The sequence below is a fragment of the Salvelinus alpinus genome, chromosome 2 (genome assembly GCF_045679555.1).
Source record: "Salvelinus alpinus chromosome 2, SLU_Salpinus.1, whole genome shotgun sequence".
NCBI lineage: Eukaryota > Metazoa > Chordata > Actinopteri > Salmoniformes > Salmonidae > Salvelinus > Salvelinus alpinus.
The window spans coordinates 109,786,428-109,804,899 of NC_092087.1; the positions used below are offsets into that span (position 1 = coordinate 109,786,428).

Below are 18,472 nucleotides of genomic sequence, written 5' to 3' on the forward strand. Positions count from 1 at the left end.
GTAAATTTAATTTTCAGACAAAAAATTAAAGGGTAGGATTCAGGGAATTAGCTAGTCCTAAAATATTAATTAGCCCCCCCTAAATAAATCAATATCAGTCAATATATTTTTTCTGTGATTTCTTATTTCTTCTTATTTCGCCATCGCATCTTAAACATCTTATCGGCCCGGCACTAGGACCGGGGGAGGCTGCTGCTGCGCTAGCGACTGTTAGACTTTCTTCAGCAAAGATGGCGGACAGAAATACTAGGAGAGAGGGGTAACCCTACACAGAACTGAACTGAATCAAAGATGGAGACAGAAATACTAGGAGAGAGGGGTACCCCTACACAGAACTGTACTGCATCAAAGATGACGAACATAAATACTAGAAGAGAGGGGTACCCCTACACAGAACTGAACTGAATCAAAGGTGGCGGACAGAAATACTAGAATGGAAGCAACTGTAAGGGATTATAACGTCATAACGAATCATGCAAAAAACATGTACAGTTGACAGGAATGTTAGTTCATGTAGAGACAAATGATTATGCATTTTTTTATCATAAAGTTAATTTATGAAAATCGCCATTTAGCAAGGTAGCTGACATTAGCCAGCTAGCTGACTAGCTAACATTAGCCAGCTAGCTGACCCAGCTAACATTAGCCAGATAGCTGACTAGCTTTATGGGTGTTGTGACATGAATATGAAATTGTAATTCTGGTTGTTTTAGGGACTCCTGAAACAACCAGCAAACCAGACTGTCGTTTTGTGTAACAGTGGATGTATAGAATCTAGCTAGCTGAAGAATTTACTGCAAATTTAATGTACAATTTTGTAAGCTTGTCTTGCTGATATTTACCATGCAGATAGATGAAATAACGTAGCTAGCTATGTTCTTGCTTATTGTGCAGTGGATGATTAAAATCCCTGTATGCCCATGGATGTGTAGCTAGCTATCTAGCCGATCTGTGTATGGACCCAAACGTTTGGTATACATATTAGTTCAGAACCTAGCTATGAACCTCAGCTATCATAGCCAGTTGTATCAACTTCAAAACAGCCTGAATGACATTAATGAAGCCTGTGGATTGAGTAGAATATAATATCATGTTGTACCAAGGATGCAAGTCGTATATACATGTAGTTATTACCATGCATGAGATCCCCACATTGTAGCCTGTACATTTAATATATTCACTGATCATGTACTGTACCTTGGCAAATAAAGGTGCAGTTTAGGTATGAATGTCTTTGAGATAATTTTTCAGTCATATCCAATACCAGGAGTATCAAATTCCAGACTTTGAATGACTCTGTGACTTCATGTATGTATTACAATTATACACTTCAACAGTGTTTACCAATCTTGGTCCTGGGACATCAATGGTTACACATTGTAACTAATAGACTAGAAACAGGATTTAACTAGTTAATTCATATATACAGAAATATAATGTTAAAAAACAGTACACTACACTTCCTATGCATCATGTAAATACTCCAACACCGGTTCATCTCAATATCTAATGCCCTTCATCTGCAATGATCTGATAAACACAGGATAGGTGGAGTATTTCATCACATAACACTTCATTTCAACCAGTAGAGAATGTGAAACGCTTTATTGAAAGCTCATTATCCAAGTGTTATAAATACAAGTTCAATCTGTCCTTCAATGCACATCTGTTGTTCATTATAAAAACAGAGGAAGAAAGAGGAGGTGGAGAGAGAGGTGTAAAAGACAGAAAGGGAAAGAGGTAAGCACATAGGAGCAGGGAAGGCAGCACATGATTAATGAAACACAGTGCTACCTAAATATTCTCTCAGTTCATCACAATTACATAACAGTGTCTCTCGTCGGCCCAAAGGTTATCTTAAAAGCAGGTGAGGTGGCGATGGTGGGACTGGGGGTTGGCATCCTCTCACATCAAAACATCTCTGCAGAAGAGAGACAGATGGAGAGAGAGAGAGCATGTTTAAACCTTGTGTATTTATTTTTTATTCTCACATTGTTAGTCATCAATCAGGAGGTGAAATGCAAAACTGACCTTGGATCATTAACTCTGGGACTACTGCATCTATCTGTATTTCAATGTAAAATATCTCTTTAATAATACTTCCTGTATAATATAAACTGACCTGGGATCATTAACTCTGGGACTACTGCATCTGTCTGTATTTCAATGTAAAGCATCTCTTTAATAATACTTCCTGTATAATATAAACTGACCTGGGATCATTAACTCTGGGACTACTGCATCTCTGTCTGTGTTTCAATGTAAAGCATCTCTTTAATAATAATTCCTGTATAATATAAACTGACCTGGGATCATTAACTCTGGGACTACTGCATCTCTGTCTGTGTTTCAATGTAAAGCATCTCTTTAATAATACTTCCTGTATAATATAAACTGACCTGGGATCATCAACTCTGGGACTACTGCATCTCTCTGTATTTCAATGTAAAGCATCTCTTTAATAATACTTCCTGTATAATATAAACTGACCTGGGATCATTAACTCTGGGACTACTGCATCTATCTGTATTTCAATGTAAAGCATCTCTTTAATAATACTTCCTGTTGACCTGACCAAGTGACCTCTCACCTCTGATCATGCTGTGCCCTCTATGTAGCCAGTTCAGATGCAGGAGGGGTTCACCGACACAGCTGATATAACCTAGAGAATTTAGGGAGGGGAGAGGGGAGAGAGGGATGAAGTGAAGGAGAGAGACTTATTGAGAAAATAAGGTAGTTAAAGCCACAGTGTTCAACAGGAATCTGTGTGTGGCCTCACCTGTTGTCCACACCACACTAAGTGGCTGCAGAGTACTTTATGCTGAAAAACATGAACGGACCCACAAGGACAAACAATATAGCGTAGTTATAGAAATAATGAAGTGTCTTACTATTCTCCATGGTTGGCCCTCTTGCCTATTCTTTGAAGGTGGAAGGAGCCACAGTTATACACCTGAGCCTGCTTACTGCACAACACAATCCATCAATCAGATTGATACATGATTGTGTAGGTGTGGGTTATAGGATGTCTAATTGTTCTACATTTTTTCAATATTAGTGATTTAAAATTTGCCTGTTTTGTTTTTTCACAGACATCACACCCTTACCTAAACAGCACCCTCACCTGAGAAGTAGAAATCAAAGGGAGAGAAACTATGAATTGAATAACTGTAGTTGACATAGCTAAGTAAATGGAAGAATACTCTTATTGTAATGTGGATGGCTCTTAAAAGAGCCTTTGGTTGAGCATAGTGTAGTCTATGGTGTTGCCAGGGAACAGCACCCTCTTAAAAGAGCCTTTGGTTGAGCATAGTGTAGTATATGGTGTTGCCGGGGAACAGCACCCTCTTAAAATAGCCTTTGGTTGTGCATAGTGTAGTCTATGGTGTTGCCAGGGAACAGCACCCTCTTTGAAGAAGTAGGAGGTGAAGATCTCCTGCACATGGATTGCCTCTTGCTGCGTTGTTGGACCCCATCCTTGAAACATCCTGCAGAGCAGCAGACTCCTCCTCTGGGACACGGCGGCGAGCTGCAGATCCCCTCCTGGTCCTCGTGTCCATCCTCATGAAGTTACGCAGGACACAGGTAGCCTTCACACATCTGAATTCCTCCAGGAGGCAGTCCCAGATGACCCTGGTCACCCAACCTTGCAGTGCCCTACACGGCAACTGTAGGCAATCGTTTTGAAGGAATCTCCAGTTACAAGGTATCTGTAGGAATATGGAAGACAATGTAATTATTAGACTTTTACGTCAACAGGTAATTGTGGATTACTAAAGTATAATATCCCTGATAACAAAACATGATAACATTGAATTGATAGATGCATGGGCACACATATGCACATGTGTAGCATGTGACAATAACAGGATCATATCAAGGATGGCATCACAAATGAATACATAAATACCACTTGAAGCTTGATGATTAGTTGATCATTTGAATCAGCTGTGCAGTGCTGAGGCAAAAACAACAATGTGCCTCTGAGTCCCCAGGACTGAGAACCACTGCTCTTCATTGGGACCTCTTCATATGTAGACTGGCTTTCATAGCGCTCTTTATCTGAGGACAGAAAACCTCACAAGAAACACACTTCATTATAGTCAAATTACACCACACTGAATATTATGTTACTATTATCTCCGTCCTCACTTCTAGCGACAGGAACTACACAAAAGTACCTGCCATATCCAGAATAGCCTCCTCTCTCATTGACAGTTGGTGCTGCTATCCTTTCACCCTCCATGGCTGTTAGCTAGCTACCTACAAATGCATTTGGAGTTTGTTTTTTACAGTGATAAATACATCAAGATAGTTAGCTAGCTAATATGAAGTTAGACAGCTGATGATATTTAATTCACTTAGCTATCTATCTATACAGACTGGTTACATATTTAGATGTGATATGAAAGTATTGTGTGAAATTATTTTGATGTTAAAGTATTTTAAATAATTTTGATGTGATATGAAAGTATTGTGTGAAATAATTGTTATGTGATATGAAAGTATTATGTGAAATTATTTTGAGGAGTAACGGGGGCAGAGAATCAGCAGTAGAAACAATAACAAAGCGTACTCCCTGCCCGTTGAGAATCGATTCACATTTAGATGGAATATTTGACTATTTTAGCTGCCAGAGCCAGTCTACCTCTGAAAATAACATACAGTCCTTGGACCTTGAGGAGTAACGGGGGCAGCAATCAGCAGTAGAAACAATAACAAAGCGTACTCCCTGCCCGTTTCGGTAAAAAGCTGAGGGATGGGGATGGAGAAATGCAACCATCCATGATATCAACATTATAGTTTTAACCATGTTTTGAGGATATACAGTGTTTGTTTATATTTACTGACAAACATTGGAGTAAAAAAAGCTCATATTTTGGGTTCTGATGGGGTACGACAGATGAACTAAGCTCATGAGGCATTTATAAGTGATTTCTTCAAGAAACAATGGGTACATATCATTAATGTATAAGTCCCAAAATGGATGTAACAACTGCTGATTGCCCCTTTAAGACTACATATTGGGCTAATCTAATAGGAGATATTGAGGACTACAGTATTTCAGGCATTGTCATTGGATGCATTTGATCAATTGTTAACGTTTTGTTGATGGTCCACTCTTGATGTTCTACACGTTACAGTGTAGCTTCAGCCATTCCTACAGAACAACATTAAAGTGTAGAACCCCTTTACTGCATATTGGTTCAACGACTGCAGAGACGGTACTTACTGGTGTTAAACAGATCTCCAACCTCCTCTTCTTCCTCCAATGTGACAGTCATCTCCCCCTCCTCTTCTTTCACTCCAAAAACTGCATCCTCCTCTCCTTTTACTGTAACGTCTTTCTCTTCTTCTTTCACTGTAACAACCTCCTCCTCTTTCACTCTGAACGCATCTTCCTCTTCTTTCACTGAAACGTCTTTCTCTTCTTCTTTCACGGTAACAGCCTCACCCTCTACTTGTTTTTGTATTGAAACAGCCTTCTCTTCCTCCTCCTCTTTCACGAGAGCTTCTTTCTCCGTCCAGCAGACCCCCCCCTTCTTTAGCAGGAGGAGAGTAGCTTAGTGAACTCATGGTCGGAGATGTTAGCTAGCTAGCATTAGCGACTAGCCTAGTTCTAAGCTAACTTAGCAAACCAGCTAACTGACAAACAACGTAAATATATAATTAAATGGGCCAACAAGTACATACGACAGAAGTGTGTTTAATACACAGCGACTAATATACACCAAAACAGTGTAAAGAGAGTGAATGTTGTAGCTATGTTTGCTAGAAAGCTACCGAGGTGTCTGACTAGCTGTTGTTGTTGAAGGAGCGTCCCGTCCACTAGATTATACGTCACACTGGCAGCATCGCCTGAACCTAAAAGACGCACATCGCCATCTGCTGACTGGAGTGGGCAACGCAGTTGATGAACCAAAAGTTTATTTTTCATTTATTTCATAAAAGTTTTATATTATATTATGTCGTTCAAAGAGAAGCATGTGTTGATTGTTTCGTTTTTAATGAGTGAGAATTTAAAACAAGCTTTACACCCACTACATATTTGCATTGAACCATACTTCTGACATGGATCATTTTGACCCCAGAGGCATATCTTTGATCATAGCCAAAATGTGGGTTATTCAATTCCTCCAATTTTTCATGACTTTGTCAATCAACTTGTTCTTATTAAATCTAAATCATGGTTTAGTGTTTCTGTATCAATATGGACTTTTAACAAATTCAAATCCTTTGGAGTCATTTTGACCCCAGCCAAAAGCACCTTTGATAAATAGGACGTTTATTGAAAATCGAAATCAAATCACATTTTATTGGTCACATACACGTGTTTAGCAGATGTTATTGTGGGTGTAGTGAAATGCTTGTGTTTCTAGCTCCGACAGTGCAGTAATATCTAACAAGTAATATCTAACAATTTCACAACCCAATACACACAAATCTAAGTATTTGAATCTAGGTTTCTCTGTAGACATGATTCATCCCGCCAGATGGTGGAGGGGCACCTGTATCAGTGGTTTTGACCAGATAGACACCTGCAGACACACAGTATAGTGCCTCCCATGTACTCTCCTAAGATTGGACTTTTCTATACCACGTATCACGTGACTGTGTACAAAACTGCTAATGGTAGAAAACTCTGCCAGCTGTATACAGTGCTTTCGTTAAGTATTCAGACCCCTTCACCCTTTCCACATTCAGTTACATTACAGCCTTATTCTAAAATTTAATATTTTTCCCCTCATCAATCTACACACAATACCCCATAATGACATCACAATACCCCATAATGACAAACCAAAAACATTTTTTTCACATTTTTGCAAATGTATTTAAGTATTCAGACCCTTTACTATGAGACTCGAAATTGAGCTCAGATGCATCCTGATTCCATTGATCATCCTTGAGATGTTTCTACAACTTGATTGGAGTCCACCTGTGGTAAATTCAATTGATTGGAGATGATTTGGAAAGGCACAGACCTGTCTATATAAGGTCCCACAGTTCACAGTGCATGTCAGAGCAAAAACCAAGCCATGAGGTCAAAGGAATTGTCCATAGAGCTCTGAGACAGGACTGTGTCGAGGCACAGATCTGGGGAAAGGTACCAAAAAATGTATGCAGCATTGAAGGTCCCCAAGAACACAGTGGCCTCCATCATTCTTAAATGGAAGAAGTTTGGAACCACCAAGACTCTTCCCAGAGATGGTCGCCCGGCCAAACTGAGAAATCGGGGGAGAAGGGCCTTGGTCAGGGAGGTGAACAAGAACCCGATGTTCACTCTGACAGAGCTCCAGAGTTCCTCTGTGGAGATGGGAGAACCTTCCAGAAGGACAACCATCTCTGCAGCACTCCACCAATCAGGCCTTTATGTAGCAATGATTAAATTGTCTATATTTATTTCAATGGACAATTCTGTGAACTGTTCTGTGAAAGGTGTAGGCTAGAGATGACATGCAGGAGCTTGCAGGGATTTGTAGTCTTGCATGTCATCTACTTTGATGCTAATTAGCATTTTAGAATCCGAGAGTAAAGAGACACAAATATATTGATACAAGTGTTTGTATTTATTATGGATCTCCATTAGTTCCTGCCAAGGCAGCAGCTACCCTTCCTGGGGTTTATTATGGATCCCCATTAGTTCCTGCCAAGGCAGCAGCTACTCTTCCTGGAGTTTATTATGGATCCCCATTAGTTCCTGCCAAGGCAGCAGCTACTCTTCCTTGGGGTTATTATGGATCCCCATTAGTTCCTGCCAAGGCAGCAGCTACTCTTCCTGGGGTTTATTATGGATCCCCATTAGTTCCTGCCAAGGCAGCAGCTACTCTTCCGGGGGTTTATTATGGATCCCCATTAGTTCCTACCAAGGCAGCAGCTACTCTTCCTTGGGGTTATTATGGATCCCCATTAGTTCCTGCCAAGGCAGCAGCTACTCTTCCGGGGGTTTATTATGGATCCCCATTAGTTCCTACCAAGGCAGCAGCTACTCTTCCTTGGGGTTATTATGGATCCCCATTAGTTCCTGCCAAGGCAGCAGCTACTCTTCCTGGGGTTTATTATGGATCCCCATTAGTTCCTGCCAAGGCAGCAGCTACTCTTCCGGGGGTTTATTATGGATCCCCATTAGTTCCTACCAAGGCAGCAGCTACTCTTCCTGGGGTTTATTATGGATCCCCATTAGTTCCTGTCAAGGCAGCAGCTACTCTTCCTGGGGTTTATTATTGATCCCCATTAGTTCCTGCCAAGGCAGCAGCTCCTCTTCCTGGGGTTTATTATGGATCCCCATTAGTTCCTGACAAGGCAGCAGCTACTCTTCCTGGGGTTTATTATGGATCCCCATTAGTTCCTGCCAAGGCAGCAGCTACTCTTCCTGGGGTCCAGCAAAAATAAAGGAAGTTATACCATTTTAAAAACATTACAATGTCATCTTGTTTTTACATGGCATTGTAGATTTTAGCGGTATACAGAATGTATTTTGGATATTTTCAGTGTATTTTTAACCCTTTCAGACAATGGATTAATCGTAAATTAAAGTTCTCAAGTCTGACAGCCCAAACAAAAACACAAATTCTCAGTCAGAAACACAAGTCAGAACACAGCCTCTCGATTCTCTCATGTGTTTTCAGGTCCTCTGACTGGGAAAATGTCTTTCCACAATGAGAGCAGTGGTATGTCTTCTCCTCCTGTGTATTTGTATGTATTCTTTCATGCTCTTTCAGGTCCCTTAACCGGGTAAATCTCTTTCCACAGTGGGAGCAGTGGTGCATCTTTTTTCCTGTGTGTGTCCTCTCATGCTGGTTCAGGTTTCCTAACTGAGCAAAATGCTTTCCACAATGGGAACATTGGTAAGGCTTTTCTCCTGTGTGTATTCTCTCGTGCTCCTTCAGGCTCCCTAACTGGGTACAACTCTTTCCACAATGGGAACATTCGAAAGGCTTTTCTCCTGTGTGTGTCCTCTCATGCCTTTCCACGCTCCCTAACCACCTATAACTCTTTCCACACAAGGAGCAGTGGTAAGGCTTCTCTTCTGTGTGTATTCTCTTATGTGTTTTCAGGCTCCCTAACTGAGTACAACTCTTTCCACACTGGGAGCAGTGATGTCGTCCTGCTGGTTTGGACGTCTCAGGGTCTGGTTCCCCTGAAGGACTCTTCCTGCTGTCAGAAGGAGAGTCTGGTCTCTCTCCTGTCAAAGACAAACAGATTATTCATTAAACAGACTTGAATGAAACCTCCACATGATCAAACTTCTTATGACGTTTATGTCAGGACCCGGTGAGAGAAACAGTCACTAATAGTCGGCAGAACCCAGAAGATGAGGCAGACTCAGCAGTACTAGAAATGGTGGTTTAATAAAAGGACAAGATCTTCAGGCAAAGAATATAAATCCACCACGTCCAAAAATAAAGCCAAGAGGCACAAAATGGATATCCTCCAAAATACAAAGAAACTCCACAAAGTGGTAAAAACAGCAGGGAAAAAACAAACCTCAAAAGACTACTCAAAAATACACAAGCACTAAACCAGAGAACCTCTGGAAAATCCAATAAGAGAAATATGTTCACAACAAGGCTGGGGCTGGGTGCTAACATACAAACACTGAGCAAAGAACTGAGGAACACACAGGGTTTAAATACTAACAAGGGAACGACACACAGGTGCAAACAATAATTAGAGCAAGGAAAAAACAAAAGGTACAAAAAAGGTGCAATGGGGACATCTAGTGACCAAAACCTGAACAGTCCTGGCCAAAACCTGACAGTTTAATCTAGACTAGATCCCTCAATCACCTGAAGTCAGTTTTCACAAGTATTATTAAATCGACTTCAAAATGCAGGTCTCTGTGTGCTTCTTAGGATGTCCAGGCAGGTGATTCACTTCTAACTTAAGTCTAGCAGGTGTTTACATGGTTTGACACATCTGCCAGGTGATTCACTTCTAACTTAAGTCTTGCAGGTGTTGACATGGTTTGACACATCTGCCAGGTGATTCACTTCTAACTTAAGTCTTGCAGGTGTTTACATGGTTTGACACATCTGCCAGGTGATTCACTTCTAACCGAAGTCTTGCAGGTGTTTACATGGTTTGACACATCTGCCAGGTGATTCACTTCTAACCGAAGTCTTGCAGGTGTTTACATGGTTTGACACATCTGCCAGGTGATTCACTTCTAACTTAAATCTTGCAGGTGTTTACATGGTTTGACACATCTGCCAGGTGATTCACTTCTAACCGAAGTCTTGCAGGTGTTTACATAGTTTGACACATCTGCCAGGTGATTTCAAATCTAATTTCAGTACCAGTGTATAAAATATATTTTTTTCACCAATGCCATGAAATCCAATTGCAACTCCTCTACGGACTCGGGGGAGAGGCGAAGGTCGAGAGCCGTGCGTCCTCCGAAACACGACCCTGCCAAGCCGCACTGCACATCTTGACACACTGCTCGCTTAACCTGGAAGTGATACTGCCTGGATTAGAACCATAAAATGATGCAGCTGATGATCATTAGATTAGAACCAGGGACTGTAGTTACGCCTCTAGTTCGCCAATGACAAGCATACCCATTACATGATGCAGCCACCACCATGCTTGAAAATATGTAGTCAGTGATGTGTTGAATTTGCCCCAAACATAACGCTTTTGTATTCAGGATATAAAGTTAATTTCTTTCCCACATTGTTTTTCAGTATTACTTTAGTGCCTCATTGCAAACAGAATGCATGTTTTGGAATATTTGTATTCTATACAGGCTTCCATCTTTCCACTCTGTCATTTAGGTTAGTATTGTGGAGTAACTACAATGTTGTTGATCCATCCTCAGTGTTCTCCTATCACAACCTTTAAACACTAACTATTTTAAAGTCACCATTGGCCTCATGGTGAAATCCCTGAGCGGTTTCCTTCCTCTCCAGCAACTGAATTAGTGACTGGGTATATTGATACACCATCTAAAGTGTAATTAATAACTTCACCATGCTCAAAGGGATATTCAATGTCTGCTTTTTTTTTACCCATTTACCAATAGGTGCATTTCTTTGCGAGGCATTGGAAAACCTCCCTTGTCTTTGTGGTTGAATCTGTGTTTGAAATTCACTGCTCGACTGAGGGACATTACAGATAATTGTATGTGTGGGGTACAGAGATGAGGTAGTCGTTCAGACATCATGTTAAACACTATTATTGCACACAGAGTGAGTCCCTGCAACTTATTATGTGACTTGTTAAGCAAAATCTTTACTCCTGAACTTATTTAGGCTTTTAATTACATTTGTAAACAGTTCCAAAAACATAATTCCACTTTGACATTATGGGGTATTGAATCCATTTAACCCCAGTATCTCTACTTGCACATTCATCTTCTGCTATTCACATTCACATTCCCTACCATTCCAGTGTTTAATTGCTATATTGTAATTACTTCGCCACCATGGTCTATTTATTGCCTAACCTCTCTTATCCTACCTTATTTGCACATGCTGTATATAGATTTTTCTACTGTATAATTGATTGTATGTTTGTTTATTCCATGTGTAACTCTGTGTTGTTGTATGTGTCATTGCAAATGAGAACTTCTTCTCAACTAGTCTACCTGGTTAAATAAAGGTTAAATAAAAATACATTTTAAATTCAGGGTGTAACACAACAACATGTGGGACCAGTCAAGGGGTGTGAATACTTTCTGAAGTCTCTGTATTTATAAAACACCCCCCACCCAGCAATCTAATAGCATCAGTAAAATCTGTTGAAATAAAACCACAGATAAATATACCTAACATAGTACAATCTAATAGCATCAGTAAAATCTGTTGAAATAGAACCACAGATAAATATACCTAACATAGTACAATCTAATAGCATCAGTAAAATCTGTTGAAATAAAACCACAGATAAATATACCTAACATAGTACAATCTAATAGCATCAGTCAAATCTGTTGAAATAAAACCACAGATAAATATACCTAACATAGTACATCTATTAAACAATACATCGGAATACATCAGAAATAGTTACACATTATAGATCCATTCATGGATGTACAGGTCTGTTGGATAAACCTCCAGAAATAGTTACACATTATAGAGATCCATTCATGGATGTACAGGTCTGTTGGATAAACCTCCAGAAATAGTTACACATTATAGAGATCCATTCATGGATGTACAGGTCTGTTGGATAAACCTCCAGAAATAGTTACACATTATAGAGATCCATTCCTGGATGTACAGGTCTGTTGGATTAACCTCCAGAAATAGTTACACATTATAGAGATCCATTCATGGATGTACAGGTCTGTTGGATAAACCTTCAGAAATAGTTACACATTATAGAGACCCATTCATGGATGTACAGGTCTGTTGGATAAACCTTCAGAAATGTCCGCTGCTGATTTCTTCCAGGTGTCCATAGCGGACACCCTGGTCCTGTGAATCCTGGCCGTGGACTGTTTTTCAGACTCCCTGACCACCTAAAACTCTTTCCACAGTGGGAGCAGTGGTGTTGGATAGGCGTCTCTGGGTCTGTTTCCTCTGAGGAACTCTTCCCGCTGTCAGAGTCTGATCTCTCTCCTGCCAAAAGACAAACAGATTATTTAGTTAAACAGAGAGACCTGAATGAAGCCTGTATTAAATAAAATTGTCTTCCTATGAGGTTTATTCTAGACTAGATCCCTCAATAACCTGAGGTCAGTCTTCACAACATTGCATCATTAAAAATATACTTCGTGACGGTGAGATTTAAAAACGAATGATGTAGAGCTCCAAATCTAATCTCTCAGGGAATGTCATGATGTCATAATAAGAGCTCTATAATAATAGATAATGTCATGGTTACAGGCTGAACAGAGCTCTATAATAATAGATAATGTCATGGTTACAGGCTGAACAGAGCTCTATAATAATAGATAATGTCATGTTTTTAGGCTGAACAGAGATCTATAATAATAGATAATGTCATGTTTACAGGCTGAATAGAGCTCTATAATAATAGATCATGTCATGTTTATAGGCTGAACAGAGCTCTATAATAATAGATAATGTCGTGTTTATAGGCTGAGCAGAGCTCTATAATAATAGATAATGTCATGTTTACAGGCTGAGCAGAGCTCTATAATAATAGATAATGTCATGTTTTAGGCTGAACAGAGCTCTATAATAATAGATAATGTCATGTTTTAGGCTGAGCAGAGCTCTATAATAATAGATAATGTCATGTTTTAGGCTGAACAGAGCTCTATAATAATAGATAATGTCATGTTTTAGGCTGAGCAGAGCTCTATAATAATAGATAATGTCATGTTTACAGGCTGAGCAGAGCTCTATAATAATAGATAATGTCATGTTTTAGGCTGAGCAGAGCTCTATAATAATAGATCATGTCATGTTTTAGGCTGAGCAGAGCTCTATAATAATAGATAATGTCATGGTTACAGGCTGAACAGAGCTCTATAATAATAGATAATGTCATGTTTTTAGGCTGAACAGAGATCTATAATAATAGATAATGTCATGTTTACAGGCTGAATAGAGCTCTATAATAATAGATCATGTCATGTTTATAGGCTGAACAGAGCTCTATAATAATAGATAATGTCGTGTTTATAGGCTGAGCAGAGCTCTATAATAATAGATAATGTCATGTTTACAGGCTGAGCAGAGCTCTATAATAATAGATAATGTCATGTTTTAGGCTGAACAGAGCTCTATAATAATAGATAATGTCATGTTTTAGGCTGAGCAGAGCTCTATAATAATAGATAATGTCATGTTTTAGGCTGAACAGAGCTCTATAATAATAGATAATGTCATGTTTTAGGCTGAGCAGAGCTCTATAACAATAGATAATGTCATGTTTACAGGCTGAGCAGAGCTCTATAATAATAGATAATGTCATGTTTTAGGCTGAGCAGAGCTCTATAATAATAGATCATGTCATGTTTTAGGCTGAGCAGAGCTCTATAATAATAGATCATGTCATGTTTTAGGCTGAGCAGAGCTCTATAATAATAGATCATGTCATGTTTTAGGCTGAGCAGAGCTCTATAATAATAGATCATGTCATGTTTTAGGCTGAGCAGAGCTCTATAATAATAGATCATGTCATGTTTTAGGCTGAGCAGAGCTCTATAATAATAGATAATGTCATGTTTTAGGCTGAGCAGAGCTCTATAATAATAGATAATGTCATGGTTACAGGCTGAGCAGAGCTCTATAATAATAGATAATGTCATGGTTACAGGCTGAACAGAGCTCTATAATAATAGATAATGTCATGGTTACAGGCTGAGCAGAGCTCTATAATAATAGATAATGTCATGGTTACAGGCTGAGCAGAGCTCTATAATAATAGATAATGTCATGGTTACAGGCTGAGCAGAACTCTATAATAATAGATAATGTCATGTTTTAGGCTGAGCAGAGCTCTATAATAATAGATAATGTCATGGTTACAGGCTGAGCAGAGCTCTATAATAATAGATAATGTCATGGTTACAGGCTGAACAGAGCTCTATAATAATAAATAATGTCATGGTTACAGGCTGAGCAGAGCTCTATAATAATAGATAATGTCATGGTTACAGGCTGAGCAGAGCTCTATAATAATAGATAATGTCATGGTTACAGGCTGAGCAGAGCTCTATAATAATAGATAATGTCATGGTTACAGGCTGAGCAGAGCTCTATAATAATAGATAATGTCATGGTTACAGGCTGAGCAGAACTCTATAATAATAGATAATGTCATGGTTACAGGCTGAGCAGAGCTCTATAATAATAGATAATGTCATGTTTACAGGCTGAGCAGAGCTCTATAATAATAGATAATGTCATGTTTATAGGCTGAGCAGAGCTCTATAATAATAGATAATGTCATGTTTATAGGCTGAGCAGAGCTCTATAATAATAGATAATGTCATGGTTACAGGCTGAGCAGAGCTCTATAATAATAGATAATGTCATGTTTACAGGCTGAGCAGAGCTCTATAATAATAGATAATGTCATGTTTATAGGCTGAGCAGAGCTCTATAATAATAGATAATGTCATGGTTACAGGCTGAGCAGAGCTCTATAATAATAGATAATGTCATGGTTACAGGCTGAGCAGAACTCTATAATAATAGATAATGTCATGTTTACAGGCTGAGCAGAGCTCTATAATAATAGATAATGTCATGTTTACAGGCTGAGCAGAGCTCTATAATAATAGATAATGTCATGTTTACAGGCTGAGCAGAGCTCTATAATAATAGATAATGTCATGTTTACAGGCTGAGCAGAGCTCTATAATAATAGATAATGTCATGTTTTAGGCTGAACAGAGCTCTATAATAATAGATAATGTCATGGTTATAGGCTGAGCAGAGCTCTATAATAATAGATAATGTCATGGTTACAGGCTGAGCAGAGCTCTATAATAATAGATAATGTCATGGTTACAGGCTGAGCAGAACTCTATAATAATAGATAATGTCATGTTTACAGGCTGAGCAGAGCTCTATAATAATAGATAATGTCATGTTTACAGGCTGAGCAGAGCTCTATAATAATAGATAATGTCATGTTTACAGGCTGAGCAGAGCTCTATAATAATAGATAATGTCATGTTTACAGGCTGAGCAGAGCTCTATAATAATAGATAATGTCATGTTTTAGGCTGAGCTCTATTATCTATCTATAGCTTGACAACATTCAACTGTTTTCGTGATATGTATTATCTAACACTTACAATTTCTTTCCTTTTTGGTTACTAAGCAGTTCTATCAACATTTAGCAACTACATTAAACTAGCAACATTAGCAAACCCGTTAGCTATATTTCAGAGGTTAAAAGTTGGATATTAATTAACTGTGGTCTTTCACACAGTCAAATTTTATAATACAACTCTCATAACCTAATTTAACTTACAAGAATTGCAATGAAAATCGGTGGTCAGCTAGCTAGAAGGGTGTATGTAGTCTAAGTTTATTTTATTTTTTGTTGACTATTCTAATTGAAATCATTCACGGTAAGGTAGTTATGTTGGATAAATAAAACACATAAGAAGCCGTATGTATCCTACATTAAAGGGCCAATGCAGCCGTTTTTAATCTCAACATCAAATCCTTTCTGGGTAACGATGAAGTAGCTTCCTGGTTTTGTTTTCAAAGATGTCCACTGTCTGGGTGTTCACTTCCCCCACGGGTTACTATAGCAGCACACATCACCCCCCACGGGTTACTATAGCAACACACATCCCCTGTCATTTATATCTTGTTTGTCAATTCCGAGTGACATTAAAGTTGTGAATTTGCGTGTAAATCCATTGTTAAGGTTTTGTTGGTGACCCGCTCTTTGGTGGTATACACATCTTACAGTGTAGTTATCAATTCCTACATTAAATAATAACATATTCAAGCATCAACATTCAGTAGAACGCTGCTTTAAAACCACGCATCAGTTCATCAATAGTTTGTGCTCCTGTTTTTAAGACAGTACTTACTGGTCTTAATCAGATCGCCTGTCTCCTCCTCCTGTTCTTGTTCTTCCTTCTCCTCCTTCAATGTGACAGGTATCTCTCCCTCCTTCACTCCCAAAACGGCATCCTCCTCTTCTTTTACTGTAACATCCTCCTCCTCCTCCTCTTTAACTCTGAACGTGTCTTTCTCTTCTTCTTTCAGGGTAACAGCCTCATCATCTACTTCTTGTTTTACTGTAACATCCTCTTCTTCCTTCTCCTCTTTCACAACAATGTTCAGCCACAGACCCTCTTTCTCCGTCCAGCAGACCCCCTCTTCTTGAGCAGGAGGAGAGTAGAATAGTGAACTCATGGTCGGGGATGTTAGCTAGCTAGTTAGCATTAGCGACTAGCCTAGCGCTAGGCAAATTTAAGGCATCTGCCTGACTAACAATGTAAATATGAAAATAAATGTGGCAACTAGCTATAAAACAGAAGTATGTCTAAAACACATAGGCAAATACGCACTGAAATAGTCTAAAAAGCTTGAATGTTTAGGCCATGTCGCCTAGCAAGCTACTGAAGTGACTGACTCGCTGTTGTTGATGAAAAAGCGTCCCACTAGATTACACGTCACACTGGCAGCATGGCCTGAAAAAAATAAAACACATCGCCATCTGCTGACTGGAGTGGATATACCGCAGTTATTTGATTTATTTAATCTTACATTTAACAAGGAATACGCCCCACTGCTGGAATAATCAGCAGATCTTATTCAAATTGGATGTGTCAATGCTGCCCAGGAAGTGGTGATTGAGGACCTAGAAAGTGAAAATCTAACTGTTGTTTATTTTTATGTTTTATTTTCACCAGATTTCTTTGTATTTCACCTTTATTTAACCAGGTCGGCCAGTTGAGATCAAGTTCTCATTTACAACTGCGACCTGGCCAAGATAAAGCAAAGCAGTGCGACAAAAAACAACAACACAGAGTTACACATGGAATACATTTACATTTACATTTAAGTCATTTAGCAGACGCTCTTATCCAGAGCGACTTACAAGTTGGTGCATTCACCTTATGATATCCAGTGGAACAACCACTTTACAATAGTGCATCTAACTCTTTTAAGGGGGGGGGGGGGGGTTAGAAGGATTACTTTCTCCTATCCTAGGTATTCCTTAAAGAGGTGGGGTTTCAGGTGTCTCCTGGAAGGTGGTGATTGACTCCGCTGACCTGGCGTTGTGGGGGAGTTTGTTCCACCATTGGGGTGCCAGAGCAGCGAACAGTTTTGACTGGGCTGAGCGGGAGCTGTACTTCCTCAGAGGTAGGGAGGCGAGCAGGCCAGAGGTAGATGAACGCAGTGCCCTTGTTTGGGTGTAGGGCCTGATCAGAGCCTGAAGGTACGGAGGTGCCGTTCCCCTCACAGCTCCGTAGGCAAGCACCATGGTCTTGTAGCGGATGCGAGCTTCAACTGGAAGCCAGTGGAGAGATGAATAAACAAACAAACAGTCAATAACACATTAGAAAAATCTGCATACAGTGTGTGCAAATGGAGTAAGGAGGTGAAGCAATAAATAGGCCATTAGTGGCGAAGTAATTACAATTTAGCACCGGAGTGATAGATGTGCAGATGAGGATGTGCAAGTAGAAATACTGGTGTGCAAAAGAGCAGATAAACAAAAACAAATATAGGGATGAGGCAGTTGGTTGGATGGGCTATTTACAGATGGGCTGTGTACAGCTGCAGCGATCGGTAAGCTGCTCTGACAGCTGATGGTTAAAGTTGGTGAGGTGAGTTGGCTTCTCTCCAGCTTCAGAGACTTTTGCAATTCATTCCAGTCATTGGCAGACCTGGAAGGAAAGGCTGCCAAAGGAGGTGTTGGCTTTGTGGATGACCAGTGAAATATACCTGCTGGAGCGCGTGCTAAGGGTGGGTGTTGCTATGGTGACCAGTGAAATATACCTGCTGGAGCACGTGCTAAGGGTGGGTGTTGCTATGGTGACCAGTGAAATATGCCTGCTGGAGCGCGT

At 39.6% G+C, this 18,472-nt stretch overlaps 2 protein-coding genes and 1 long non-coding RNA gene across 4 annotated transcripts; all 3 read right to left on the reverse strand.

Moving 5' to 3' along the window:
• Window positions 1–1,613: 1,613 nt before the first annotated feature.
• Window positions 1,614–5,819, reverse strand: LOC139550461 (uncharacterized). Its single transcript, XR_011670048.1, has 4 exons — window positions 5,234–5,819; window positions 3,911–4,077; window positions 2,591–3,710; window positions 1,614–1,921 (listed from the first exon to the last, which is right to left on the reverse strand). It is a non-coding gene; the product is annotated as an uncharacterized lncRNA (long non-coding RNA).
• A 2,155-nt stretch (window positions 5,820–7,974) lies between these two features.
• Window positions 7,975–10,434, reverse strand: LOC139552238 (zinc finger protein 239-like). The gene is made up of 2 exons (XM_071363773.1): window positions 10,365–10,434; window positions 7,975–9,187 (listed from the first exon to the last, which is right to left on the reverse strand). Exons 1-2 carry the CDS (start codon window positions 10,432–10,434, stop codon window positions 8,580–8,582), a joined length of 678 nt encoding a protein of 225 aa, XP_071219874.1. The 3' UTR covers window positions 7,975–8,579.
• Window positions 10,435–11,250: 816 nt separating this feature from the next.
• On the reverse strand, window positions 11,251–17,052 carry LOC139550013 (gelsolin-related protein of 125 kDa-like). Of its 2 annotated transcripts, none has more exons than XM_071360601.1 (2): window positions 16,484–17,052; window positions 11,251–12,572 (listed from the first exon to the last, which is right to left on the reverse strand). In XM_071360601.1, exons 1-2 carry the CDS (start codon window positions 16,809–16,811, stop codon window positions 12,313–12,315), a joined length of 588 nt encoding a protein of 195 aa, XP_071216702.1. In that variant the 5' UTR covers window positions 16,812–17,052; the 3' UTR covers window positions 11,251–12,312. The 2 variants fall into 2 exon arrangements, 1 of the variants encoding a protein (XP_071216702.1); XR_011669960.1 differs by lacking the exon at window positions 11,251–12,572 and adding an exon at window positions 15,906–16,189.
• Window positions 17,053–18,472: the final 1,420 nt, after the last annotated feature.